The sequence below is a fragment of the Aplidium turbinatum genome, chromosome 7 (assembly GCF_918807975.1).
Source record: "Aplidium turbinatum chromosome 7, kaAplTurb1.1, whole genome shotgun sequence".
In the NCBI taxonomy this organism is placed as follows: Eukaryota; Metazoa; Chordata; class Ascidiacea; order Aplousobranchia; family Polyclinidae; genus Aplidium; species Aplidium turbinatum.
The window spans coordinates 17,679,400-17,694,150 of record NC_137478.1 but is presented as its reverse complement, the minus strand read 5'-3'; the positions used below and the strand labels follow the sequence as shown (position 1 = coordinate 17,694,150).

At 37.8% G+C, this 14,751-nt stretch overlaps 1 protein-coding gene across 1 annotated transcript in view; it reads left to right on the top strand.

Annotated features, from left to right (window-relative positions):
- Positions 1 to 14,751, top strand: part of LOC145774883 (1-phosphatidylinositol 4,5-bisphosphate phosphodiesterase beta-1-like) — a 208,413-nt gene that overhangs the window by 59,066 nt on the left and 134,596 nt on the right. The window contains exons 7-9 of the mRNA XM_082586214.1: positions 337 to 415; positions 6,507 to 6,509; positions 10,809 to 10,906. Coding sequence (XP_082442340.1) covers positions 337 to 415; positions 6,507 to 6,509; positions 10,809 to 10,906 — 180 coding nt within the window. The remainder of the gene's footprint in view (positions 1 to 336; positions 416 to 6,506; positions 6,510 to 10,808; positions 10,907 to 14,751) is intronic.

Sequence of the window (14,751 nt, the reverse complement as noted above, 5' to 3'; positions counted from 1 at the left end):
GACTTTTGCCTACGTCTTTTCCATGATAAACTGGGCCTCCAAAGCCACATACGATATCACCATCCAAAACCAAATTCAATTTGAAGACGAAACCAATGCTCGGACACGAGCTGGAGCCGACGATTCTAGAATAGATATGTGTATTCTATATTCGGTTTCAGTATTTTAGAATAGCTAATTATTCTATTTTGCCCATCCCTAGTTAAAACGTTATCAAGAAATTGCTTGTACCTTGAATCCGCCCCTAGACATGACCAATCCACTTGCTGTGTGTGTGTGTCAGATTTCATTAACTTTCACACCTGCACTTGTGCACAAATTTTGTTTATTTTGCAGACTGTTTAAGCTACTGGGTGGAAAGTCAAAACGCATTGAGAACGCTCTATCGTCTGTGGGATTTCCTTCAGGAAGCAAAGTCAGTACAACAGATTACTGTTTAACAGTTTTATTTCGAAAGATATAGGACTACCCTAGCTAAAAGTGTTGGACTTTCTATTGTCACACCTTCAAGACATAAAGTTTTTAATCTGTTCTGCAGTAGTCATTTAACACTGTACCAGGCCTTAAAACTCGTGTTTTTTTCCGGCAGCTATCGTGGCCTACCGAGAGCTCCTTCTCGGCGGCCAAATCTGCGTGCTTGGAGGCCAAATACAATAACGATAGCACAAGTAAATAGCATTAAACTTGCAACAATGTTAAAATGATCACTTAGCGTTGTTGAAGTCTGGGCGACGTCCTGCAAGAGAATCGTTGTACCACGCATTAAATGCTTTATCGGGATTGTAATCCGGTATTGCGGGACCATCTAACGACCCTAAATTGTTTTAACTGCTCGCAGCTCAGTAAATTGTTTCAACTGCATACCGCCTTTCATAAAACCTGACCATTTATTCCGTTATGATGTCACCATTGAGGGTGTGAAGTCACTAACCCACAGCGTTTTCAACTATGAAGACACGTGTTTTACCCACGGATGTCAACTAACCTAGTTCTCCTTTTTAACAACGATTCAATGTCCGACAACATTGAATCGATATAAAAACGACAATATTGCCAGCTGATGTAAATTAGCACTTCGGATTAACACTTCGTTAAAATAAACATCGGGAATTGCAAACAAGACTTACAGCGCTGGTGATCGCAGCTGGATATATTCAATACAACAGTAGTGACTATGATGCGCTGACCTAATTCTGCGTCACTCTTTGATACTACATATTTTCGACATTTAATCCACGATCATTCTATTGTGAAATTAAATAATTGGCTAGAAGAAACCGGCGGCCAAACTTGGCCGACGGAGGAGGTAGCACAGGCGGTCATTCAAGCACTACTTAGCGGCCATGGCCGCGATGGCAGCCGGCTGCTTTAAGGCTTGCTGTACATTTTATTGTTCCTAGCTGTATCTGTGGATTGACTCTTATGCTGCAATTGACTTATAGATTTGTGAGGATGTTCCACTTGTAGAAAAACTTTTTGGGCTCGAAAATCAATGACATCGGACCATATTTATGTGGGCCACCCACCATCCACTCAAAATTTCCAGATATCTACTGTAGGCTTAATTGGAAATTTTTTCGTTTTTTGTTGTGATAATAATAGTTTCTTTTTCATTTGTTTCAGAAACATAAGTTTTCAAGTACATCAAATATAGTTACTATTCACTAAAAACCTCTACAGCCTGTTTCACCCTAAAAGGGGGATCATCAGACGGCCCTTATTCAAATGGAATCAATTTCATTTCAATTCTATTTGAATAAGGACCACCCTTTTAGGGTGAAACAGACTGTAGAGGTTTTTATTTTTTAGTGAGTAGTAACTATATTTGATGTAATTCGCTCTTCTTGGCTTTTTGCTTGGCATTGAGCACTTTTTGTAGTTTATAGTATTAATAGTATTTATTGTTTAAGTCTACAAGTATATACGAATGTACACAATAGGATTATTATAGATAAAAGTCTACTTCCCAAGTCAGCAACGGCCACTATCATTTTGTTTTCGTTCAATTTTAACATTTTGGAAGAGACGTACCGTAACGTCAATCTGTGAAATATGAAGCCAGCCACATGGCTTCCACAACACTGTAGACAAAAATATTCGGCCTGGGTGATGCTGTGACAAAGGAGGATGTAACAATTGCAACAGGCAATCGTCTTCCCACTGCTCGGCAGGTATTTAGAAGCATCATATTTCATATTGAAGATAGATTTAGTGAGAATCGCACTAAATATGATGCAACAAAAATGGTATATGTACAAATTGCCTCGTCTTATCAAAAGGGAGGAACTCCGATGTTAGTGGAACAGACCTGTTGCTGTTGCCAAAAGATAACCAAGGAGAAATTATGGAAAATACAGAAAGCAAGTCGAACAAGTGCATCTGCGCTTGCAAAACTCAATGATTATGAAGCATATTTGTCAAAGAAGTACATATAGGCTTTTATCAAATCCTTAAGACATAACTTTCTTAAAATCAATGATGACATACAGGACAGCCACAATAGCCAGATTTGACTCTATTTCATTTGCACTAGTCAGAATGAAAAAAAAAAAAAGGATTCTGAATGCAGAAAAATGACAATAAATACTTTTAAAAAGAAACACAAAAACTGTTTTCTACTGTAGCTCTTAAGATAAGGAACATGCTCTTCTCTAGTCAGGTTGCTTACATAACATCGGTGAAATCGTTGTGTCATGTATCTTTGAAGATTTGAAGCTAGAAGTTTCAAAATCACCACAAATGATCATCTTTATGAGTCTCCCCAAGAACTGGAATTCTATTCCATATTATACTGGATATTAACACTTAACAGCTTTCCAGTAACAACACACAATCTCATTCAGAACCTCAAAGATGACGTTGTTCAACTTGCACAAAACAAATATGAGTTCATTCGAGGCGATTATACAGATCTTATGAACTTGTGCATTGCTTATGTCAATGTCAGTCCTGGTCTACAAAATGTAAAATTATAATGTCCTGGGGCTACACCGCTACACACAAGGCCAGATGGATGGCCAAATTGATTAATTCCTATAAATTGGTGCTCCTGGAAAATCAAATCTAGCTGAGTTACCTAAGGGAACTATCACATCAGTAACACAAGTGGCTGAACTGAAAGACCTCATGACCTTTATTTCACTCGTCTACTGTACATATTGCATTGGTGGTACCACTTGCACTGTTCAACTCTGAGGTTCAGGAAGAGGAAAAACGTCAAATGGCTGATGAGCTTATACGTGTAAAACCTACAGATTCTGCTTTCATAGCAGCAGATCAGGTTGGTACTGGCTAGCTACGGGAAACCACGTTTTCCGTCAGAGATCAATATGGAATCAAAACTGACAGATTTTATCACAATGAACTCTCGGTTCTTCTTCTCTGTTTTAGAGATGTCACAAATGATATGGCTGAACGTGGAGTTAAGCTGAGCACCGATTACCTACGTAGTGCCAGAAATGAGGAACACTATTAAAACACTTGACAAATAATGGAAGCCAACAGAAAAGACGCACCTAATTTGAGAAAAAACTAATATTCTCTTGCACAGATTAGGCTAGTCGATCACTTTTGGGGTAAATTTTTAATTTCAATTGGGGGGATATCTAAATATCTGTGTATGCCTGAAAAATAAAGGCATGTAAAAAAAAAATTTTTTTCGTCAATGTTTAGACCCTGCTGTCGGCCCCGGAACATTTGCAGGTTACCAGAATTTTGAAATCCTTATAAAGTCTTAATCTTTTGTGCTAGGTAGGGCATGTTTGTATTCATTTCTATTGTTTTTGGATAATTAATCCATTTGTTAAGTTTACAGACAAATTTAGACATGTTTTTAAATTTTAATTTTTGCAACGGTGACAAATTTTCTTGCATTTTATGTAAATTTTTGTGGTTTCTGAAGGTTATGATAGTAGCAAGTTGGATTTACTGCTTCTGGTACATTCTGAAATAGTATAAATAGACTCATTAGTTAAACATTTTAACAAAAACAATGGCTAAGGAAGTCCAGACGAAAAAATAGTATTATAATTCTTATTTATGTAACAAATTACAGCACAGGCATGTAGGTATGTATGCTGTTTCTCCACCCATTAACTTGATTCCGATTTCACTTTCCAGAATACTACGAATATACCTACCTGACTTATTCTATTAAATATATTGTATTAGCTGAGTGTAAGAATGGCATAACGATCTTCAATAAAGGATGATCCTTTAGAAATAGGAAAGTATGAGTCACTGAATACATCCGAACTTCCGCTTCGTTTGAATGTACTCAGACATTTTGTCTATCTCCGTACATTTCAATTTATGAATTCCACAACATCTAGTCAACTGCACAATCAACTCTACGAAGACATCAACAACATAATTCATCAGCATCTATAGCAGCCACAAAGTGCAAGAGACCATCTTAGACCAAATAAAAGAGCTTGAAACCAAAAGAAAGACTGTGAACAAAAACAAGAATAACCAGCAGATTCTTAGGTTCAATAAGTTAGAGTTAACCAACGCGAGTGACACTTGGGCCAATTTTTTTCTTGATCAAACTTTCTGGAAGATTTCCACTATTGGTCGCCTTGCCCAGTTTATGCAGGTGCTTTGCATCATTTGAGAGATTCTGCTCAACTTGAACCGAAATTTCAGGATATTTTGGAATATTATGTACATTATTTAGTGGTTCAAATAGTAGTGGCTCCATTTCCCATACATTTTTGGCAAGCATTTTTCCGATTGGGCCATTAAAACTGTTTGGCCCTGAAGTTGATCCATCAATGTGTTCAAAAAGTTTGCAAAGTGATAGCTTGCAGTGGTGAAGTAAGCAAACTAATCGCTGACAAGGTCTTCCTATACTTCTTTCGATATGGGCCATTGAACTATCCTTCCAGCTAGTATTAGAGTTTGTACCATCTCCTCAAATAACACATACGTTAGATATGTTAATTTTTATTGAGGTTAGATGATCCACGACACATTTTCCTGTAGAATACAAATTTTCAAGTTAAGACTTCCAAAATTTTTTTTTATTGAATCTAAGAATCTGCTGGTTATTCTTGTTTTTGTTCACAGTCTTTCTTTTGGTTTCAAGCTCTTTTATTTGGTCTATGATGGTCTCTTGCACTTTGTGGCTGCTATAGATGCAGATGAATATATGAAGAGCCCAGTTTCCAAAACCGCTTAAGCGCCACTTTTACCAAAATTGAGTTTAGAGTGTCATTAGGTAGAGTATTACCATAGGTACCTACTATCCATTCCTTTTTTTCCAAAACCTTCTCTTTCTGCTTCAAATTCGACACTAAAAATTGCGTTTTCTTCCAAAACCGCTTACGCGCCATCACGCTTTGTTTCCAAAACCACTTGTATCCACAATTAACCAATCATATTAAGCCATTGTATCACGTGACATATCGCTGATTGTTAAACTGTTTTCGTCATCGTTTCGTGATAAGCAGCAGTGTTACCATTTGGCAAATTTCACTACCAAATTCGAGATTTGGCAGAATTTTACGTTGTTGGCAGTAAAATTTTGAGTTGGCAGAATTTTGGCCAACATTTTTGGTGGGTTGTCAGTCAGTCTCTGGTCAGTTTGGCAAAATTTGAAATGTGTTTGGTAGTTTGAAGCATCTACTATCTGGCAACACTGATAAGCACTGTTGTAGGCTTGTAGCCTATTGTTGCAGTTACCAACGGTGCTTAGTAGCCTACTTGAGCTTTATAACTGTGTTTTTTTGCTTTGTTTAAAGTGGATTTGGATTGTGGTGATGAATTAGTGGTGGTCAGCTTGGAAAAATGGTTTCAAAAATTGGTTTCTTTCATTCTGGCAGTTTTTATTCTCCAGTTTATTTCCAAAACCGCTTATATCCACATTTTTAATTTTACAAAAAGGCGATTTTAAGCCCTCTAATATTCCTTAGATCTGGACAAACGTCATGGCTCAATTCAGTAGGTAGTTATACATCGTTAGAAATCAAAAACGCATTACATTTACCAAGTGAAACTGTCATAAACGTTTTTCGTAGTTTTCTCGAAATCACCGAAAGTGGATGTAAGCGGTTTTGGAAACAAGCTCTTCATATGTTGATGACATCTTCGTAGAGTTAATTGTGCAGTTGATTAGATGTTGTGGAATTCATAAATTGAAATGTATGGAGATAGAGAAAATGTCTGAGTACATTCAAACGAAGCGGAAATTCGGATGTATTCAGTGACTCATACTTTCCTATTTCTAAAGGATCATCTTTTATTGAAGATCGTTATGCCATTCTTACACTCAGCTAATACAATACATTTAATAGAATAAGTCAGGTAGGTATATTCGTAGTATCCTGGAAGGTGAAATCGGAATCAAGTTAATGGGTGGAGAAACAGCATATATATATACCTATCTGCCTGTGATGTAATTTGTTACATAAATAAGAATTATAATACTATTTTTTCGTCTGGACTTCCTTAGCCATTGTTTTTGTTAAAATGTTTAACAAATGAGTCTATTTATACTATTTCAGAATGTACCAGAAGCAGTAAATCCAACTTGCTACTATCATAACCTTCAGAAACCACAAAAATTTACATAAAATGCAAGAAAATTTGTCACCGTTGCAAAAATTAAAATTTAAAAACTTGTCTAAATTTGTCTGTAAACTTGACAAATAGATTAATTATCCAAAAACAATAGAAATGAATACCAACATGCCCTACCTAGCACAAAAGATTAAGATTTTATAAGGATTTCAAAATTCTGGTAACCTGCAAATGTTCCGGGGCCGACAGCAGGGTCTAAACATTGACGAAAAAAATTTTTTTTTTACATGCCTTCATTTTTCTGGCATACACAGATATTTAGATATCCTCCCAATTGAAATTAAAAATTTGCCCCAAAAGGGCGCAGCTTACGATCACATTGCTCTCTGTGACAAAATGTGTTAGTAAAAGTTTGCAGTTACTGTAATATATAGGCTACAGATTCAATACCAGGCTTTCATGTAGCAAACTTACTAGCCTATTGTTAACTTCCTATGTGTATTTGATCTATTTCCAGTGCGAAATTAGTAGGTTAGACCATTTATGCTCACTGGAGTTGTATTTTTAGCTATTGCAACGCGTAAAAAATGTGAATTCACGGAGATCTCATATAGACAAGCATATTCTTTTAATTCCCTGTACAATAGATAGTCGCACAAGCATACTTTTTATGAGTTTTATGCACATTATTTCATTGAAACATACAAATTCTGCTAAGAAACATGAAAATAATTCAATATTTCCTAAATGGCAACCCTGAAAATTTTAATGGGATGGTGGCCCACATAAACGTGCCCCAATTCTACTGATTTTTGGGCCAGCAAAGTTTCTTGGCTAGTGGAACATTCTCACAAATCTAAAAGTCAATAGTATTATACAAAAAAAGTAAAAAACACGGAGGTTGTAAGCACCCTAATTCGTATTGTTATAGGATCTGTATGTCTGGCGTCGAGGCCCATTGTTATAGCGAGTGACATTAAATGCTGGCTGATAAAGTAGGCACTCAGCCTTCTGCTGATAACTGGGAACAAAGTCACATAATGCAATGCAGTTCGTTATCACTGTTTCTGTTCGCATGCTGCTGATCTTTGCCTTTTCACTATCAAGTGTGATATTGCCACTAATACGTATTGTAATGTATGTTAGATGTATTTTGTGATGTAGCCTATATATTTGGTTTGACACAAGAGTTTGTGCTCATGTACAAGACGTTGGAGGATTTTGCAGGATAATTATATTGAACGTTTTTGGTCCAGCACTGTGCCCTGTCAACTACATCAATCTTACAATATTATTTAATTCAACTGCTGTGCTGTCATTCACCTGTTTGTGGCTAGTGGCTACTTCTCTTCCCAAGTAACACAGAAAAAAGACTTATTTTGCAGCAACAAACTCGTATCATAATTTTTTTTGTCAAAAACATTGTTTTTTCTAAACATTTCTACCTATCTAAAGGTTTTGTGAGAATAATGTTTCTCTTGAAGGGGTATAGAACGACCTTTTTTATTACAAACTTTAACAATGTGACATTACTAGAAGCTGGAAGAAGATGTTACTTACTTCCGGTGTTAATTGCGACATTAGCACTGGGAAACCAACTTTTTTTCAAAAACTATGCGTGCTTGAAACGTCACACAATTATGGGTCACTTCACCACTCCGATATTTTTCCTTTGACATTGTCACATTCGATCAAAGAAATTTTGTTTTGCTAGAAAATATGGCGGATTTTGCGCAATCAAAAGAAAGTGCTGAGTGAAAGATGTGGGTTTGATACAGGTCTTGTATCATAACAAATTCCTTGTAATGTAATTTGTGCTTAGAATTAAGCTAATGGATTTTATGGGAATTATGACGATTAATCAATTGCGCTGCGCCTTCGGTACAGTTGCGCTAACGGTGAATTTTGTCTTTTGTATTTCGCCTTTTTGTGATCGTTGTTATGCATAAAGTTCTCACTGAAGAAAAGGAACCAGCAAAATGGTACTACATATAATTCTTCATGCAGTCTTAGTTTCAGCTTGTTATACTAGGCAGATTTATAGTAGCGCGGGTCCATAGTATGCGAACTCTACGTACTCATGCAGCGTTGCCAGAGCCAACAAAATTTTTCAGCCAAAAACAGGTTTCAAACCAGCCAAAAATAGCAAAAAAAGCCAAAAATTTTTACAACTAGTCTAAAAAGGACACAAAGCATATTATATTATACATGTGTGTATTTTACGTACACTTAAAATGACCAAAACGCTTGGAAAAACAGGTTTCGTTCATATGTTTAGGTTTTATTTGTCTGCGGCTCTATTTAAAATTAAAAAAACTAGTGAACTCACCCAACCGTGGTCCAAGAGAGTGACTACTGATACCTGACAACCTGATAATCAAACACTATGAATTTCAACATTTAATATTTCACTCAGGTTAGCTGTAAAATCATTGTTTCAAACACATTTAAATCAAAATTAACCATGGCTAACAACACCACCCCTGCCAAACCGAAAAATAAAATGCTTGCCAAAGTGCCAGTCAAAGGGAGCCCATTGTGGCCGGAAAACCGCCAACCTATATCCACGCAATGCATCATGATGTAATTGCCCCGCCTTCTAAGCTTAAGATACATATATAAGTGTAGTTTAATAATTTTAGCTTAAAAATGTAGTCTTGCATTGAACCGAACAGAAGCATAATCATTAAGTTCCTTCAACGTAAAGTAATATAAACTATTGGTAATACAGTAAAATGTTTTTTGACATCCCTAATTGTTTTCGGTTCTACGAAAACACTTGTCTAAACACACCACGTCATTGAAACCCCTATTCAACATGTTGGCTATAATATATTTATGGGCACTATTGGTTTGCTGGAAACACCTTACCGTTGCACTGACTGCACTGTGCAATGTGCATCGCTCACTGCTTGCAGTTGAGCACTTTGGCAAGGTTGGCAAAAGTACCAATTTTGTGGTCTCTTTAGAAACCACAAATTGGAAAATTGCCACGCAGAGTGTATAGCTCCATGGTCAAATCCATTACACAGTGTACATACTGCACCAATGAGACTGTAAAAAAAAAAAAGACTGTAAAAATTGTTTCCAGTTACGTTTTCTAAATATAATATGTTTCAACATTGAACGAGAATGTTCAGTTGTTTACCAGGCAAATAAATGGGATAATTTGAACTTTTATATTTTGCATCATCAGCTATACGAGTTGAGTATTGCAATATTTTGTGGAAATGTTCCCAGCAATCAGTTAAGTTTTAACCTGTCCTAGTGTCCTTGTTTGTAAACTTTGAGGAAAGTCAGCAATGTACTTTTTTTTTAACACAAAATAATGAGCTCCCTTTGTTTCATCACCAGTAGACGATCAATATGTGATATGATGTTAAAGCAACTGCACTATTGTATTTATATCAGTTTGGATGCACCAAATCTAATTTGTTGATTAGAATCGACTTATTACTGATTCTCCGAGAAACTTTGCGTGAACTGATGCTCAGATCAATCAGGTCGTCAAGTCTTGAACTTATTTGGACTTATTCAGCTGCTGAAAAGATATGATATTGGGTATCTTACTGGAATTTAATCACCTTGTTGGCCGATAGAGATAGAAGCCTACGGAGATGCAGAGCATTATGCTACAAACAGTTTTAGGTGTTGAAAAAAACTTCAGTTTGTCTCCTACAAAGCAGTCTTAGAGGTGGAGATTTAAATTGGTCGACCATCTCTTACGGAGAAGCCTGACACAGTGTTTCAATTAACTTGAAATGTACCGTATTGAAAAAGGTCGTTCTCAAAGAGAAAAATATTCACGTCTTCAAGAGAAATATTATGCTTATAAAATGTCTAACAAGATAGTTAGATAATTTTAGTAAAAGTTGTGTTTTCAGCATAAAACCATTCCTACTAGCTATATCTATATATAATTATATATCTACTAGCTATAACTGAAACCTATCCTACTTGATTTTTGCTTCAAAATGTTTTAATAAATTGAGTCATTTATATGTGTCACCAGGGAAGAGAAATACTTTCGATGTGTGCAAAAATGTGCTGCTCAGTTCTAGGTGCTTTTAACCCTCAGCCCTTGTACATTTACTTCAGTTGAAGCACAACAACAATGAAGTAAACCTGAATTGTTATCCGTACGTTATGTAGAAAAGAAGAAAAAGAGTTTCTTTTTCTGTCTAGTGTTGTAAAACCGAACAAAACCTATAAAGAAATACGTATAAAGGTAGCCTACTCAGCCACCAAAATGTTAAAAATAGGAATGCTTGCTTGTTATTTTTCAGAAAACAATTGAACCAGGCGAATTTCAACTGGCGAGATTTAAGAAGCTTCTTCAGCTATGCTGTCAACGGCAAGAGATGGACAACGTCTTTTCTGATTTGTACGTGAGAGCAAGTTTTATATTTTCTGACAGGATTGGCCATAACTCTTCTTCTTGCGTTTGAGGCTGCCACAGATTACGTTGTTACATCCAGGCGCAGCAGCCAATGGATTGTGTATTCATCGAGCGTTGTTAGGTCCACATGTCTATCTTGTGGTCGGTATACAGGACATTGATAGATAATGTGGTGTGCAGTTTGAAAATCTGAGCCACAGGCACAAGATGGTGAATCAGCGAGGCCCCACTGGAACATGTTGCTGCTAAAACGGCCCACTCCAGTTCGCAAGCGATTGAGCTTCACCCATTCCTTCTGGGGTAGTTCTGCTCCAGGTAGGGTGTACTGTTGGTATTGGAAAGGACTGTGAATTGGGTTGGTCTCGCAACTTCTCTCCATTCACGGTTCCAAACTTCGGAAATGTGGAAGTTCGATTTGCAGATAGCTGCAGCATGTCGGGAGAACGGGCGTCGAGATTTCAAGCGCTGGGGCTTTTGGGAGTGCGAGTTTAGAACAATCTGGTTGAGGAGGTGGTCATCCCTTGACATAGCTTGTAGGACCAGACTACGTACATGGTTTTCTTACGAAGTCTACCTGGGGCGATGCCTGATAGTACCAGCAGAAAGTCAGTGGGAGTTGGAAGCAGGCAACCGGTGATTATTCTCATGGTGGTGTTGAGGGCAGTGTCAATTTTGGAAGTGTGTACGCTGTGGCACCAAGTGGGGGAAGCATATTCGGAGGTGCTGTAAACAAGTGCAAGAGCACTTGTACGGAGTGTGGATGTTCTAGCACCCCAGGATGTTCCAGCTAGGCATCTCAGCAAGTTGTTGCATGCTGATAGCTTAGCATGGAGGGCTTCAGCATGGTGTTTGTAGGTTAATTGTCGGTCGAGCTTCACTCCTAGGTAGGTGGGACACGGGTTGTGTGGGAGTGGGTTTCCGTTGAGAGAGACTTACAATTTGCGCGTAGATTCCATGTTGCAAAGGTGAAAAGGTGTGATGGTGGTCTTTTCCAGGCTCAATTTCAGCATCCACAGCTTCAGGTAGTCTGCGATTTGGGCCATGTCATCTGTAAGTGCTTCCTCTACCACATGCCAGGACTTGTCAGAATTAAGTATTGAGTGCCAGATTATCAGCATAGCTGTACTGGCGTGACATAGTCTCTGGCATGTCACTAATGTAGATGTTAAATAGTAGGGGTGATAAGCATGATCCCTGCGGAACACCGTTTTTTAAGCGGCTGTGCCGGCTGCACTGCCCGTCACTTGTCTTAAGTAAAAAGGTTTGATTTGCAAGAATATTTGCGAGAAATTGCACCACCTTTTTGTCTGGGATCATGCGGAGAAGCTTTAGGGTTAGCCCTTGGTGCCACACAGTGTCATAGGCAGCAGTGAGGTCCACCAAGATTATTCCTGCTTTGTTGCCCTTCTCGAAACTTTCCTCAATATCCTCGGTCAGCTTGACTGCTTGATGAGTCGTACAGCGTCCGCGCCAAAATCCAACTTGTTCTTTTGGTAGCTGGAGATCAACAACTGGCTCGAGTCTAGTTAGCAGGAGCCGTTCCAGGACCTTGTATGGGACGCAGAATTGTGATATTGGGCGATAGCTCTTGGGATCATCAGCTGGCTTGTTTGGTTTAGGTACTGCCACTACAGTTGCTTTTCGTCAGATTTTAGGTATGGCCTGGAGGGTCAGGCAAGCAGAATAGTATCTTTTCAACCATGCCAGACATTTGGAGCCACAGTGCCACAAGAATGCTAGAATACCTAAAACATTTTTTTTCTAAATAACTGCTTTTCTACTCTACTCATAGATAGACGCAATCACTGATTAGAAAGCAGATAGGAAATCATGCTTTCTGCATCTTTTGACACAAAAACCGTATCTCCAGCTCAAACAGTTTTTGAGATATGCAGATTTGGTATTTTGGAGGAGGGCGCAAAACTTTAAGGGATGAGGACCACCCCTAAATCAAATTCAATTTTTTTTTGCAGGAATTATTTTTTCTGACAACCTCACCATTTAAAAGCCTGGTGTCCCAAGCAAAATTCAAAAATTTTCACTTTTTGCCAAATAAGAACTACCCTACTAATCAGGATATGTATTTGTGCATCAAACGTTTGAAAAAGTACAACTTGCATAAGCAACACTTTGTGGAAAATTAATGTAGTCGTAACCTATGAAATTTGTTGTGCAACTCCCGGTTTTGAAAGTCCTTTAGTCACATTCTTATGCAATGAAGTGCTGTGTTAATTGTTTTTATTTTTGAAATAATTACACGTTATAAAAATTCAGTACCTGATTACCCGTACTTTCGCTTTAGCTACCTGTGTCAATAAACTTGCATTATAGTTTTCTCATCTGTGAATAAAATCTTTGCACTCATACTTTTTTGAACCAACAATGTGAAATTGTCGTGGTGTGCCAATTCAAGATTCAATTAATTGCTCAACTTTCTGATTGTTTGTAATTTGTGACCAAATTTTATGTTACAGTTTGTGTATACAACTCAAAATGTTTTGTTGTTGTTATATATATTAAGGATAGAAGAAAGTACCATGACAATGCTACTTTCAAGGTTTAATCTTCTCAAATACTTCACTCCTTGTAATTGACTTTGTAAAACGCAATAAGTTTTGTATGTAAGGTGAGGTGAGTGTAACTGGAAAAACATACACAATTCATTATACTTGTTAAACCAAAAATGGTTAATAACAGAAGTTTGTTCATTCAATGACATAATTTAGATGTCAATGCAGAATGTGTTTAATTGTTCCTCTGCCATTCATATCGCTAAATTGTTATATTTGCAAAAAGGAATGGCAGCAACCATAGGCGTCGAAATAGGGTGGGCCGGGTGGGCAAAATATGTTTCGCCCACCCTGTTTTCATGACACTTATGAAGTGTTTGTTACAATTATTTCCGTTTTTATCCAACGCTGAATTATCCAACCAACTGCAGCGCAACTTCATGTTTTACGCTTTGTCTCTCGCTAGGTATCCGACAGAACAAAGCAATTCCGCAATACGCTGCGTTGAAAAAAGGCGGTACTCACTACTCATTGCATTGTTGTTGCTATGGCAACTGCCACACGCTGGCAATTCCTGGTGAGAGAAAGCCACGTTTGATCTTTTCTCCAAATGGTCTCATTTTGGTTACATCACAATCAAACTTCAGTTCCGGGTCAGTGTAAAGGAATATGAATATGACATCATAATGAACATGACAATAAAATAACCAATACAAACTAAAGATAAAGACGTACTGAAACAATCGCTTTTTAAAAATCTTTCCTCACAAACTTGTTGCTGGGTATAAATTTGGGCACCGCGCGATGTTGCCATTTCGTTATTAAAAAGTTAAACATTAAGCAAAGTCAAATATCTATTCGCTCATTCTTAAAACCAGCTTCCAAAAGGCGTCGAGATGATAACGCTGAAGAAGCCACGTCCAGCACGAATAAACGTACAGATGACATTGATGAAGAAAGCAGTGCTTCAAGGGTGGACAGTGGTGAAGTCAATGTCTCAGGCATGCACCGGTACCCGGTAGTTGTAGAGCCATGGAAGCATGAGCCATGGAAATTTACCTGCTCCATTTAACGTTAGCATGCTGCTTGATCAGCTTCCGGTTCGGGAAGGTTCAGTCAGCAGTCACCTGTCCAAACATTTTGCGGCAAATCCGAAGGCGCCACTTTAAACAGGTCACGAGTCACGCGCTTTTTAGGTTGCAAAGGAAAACATAAAAGAAGTTTGTTTAGTTTAGCTGCGCTCATAAGATCGCAAGGCGCAAGAAAGCAAACATCAAACCTCTTAAAGCCTAATTGCTGCAGCGACGCAGTTTTCATGAG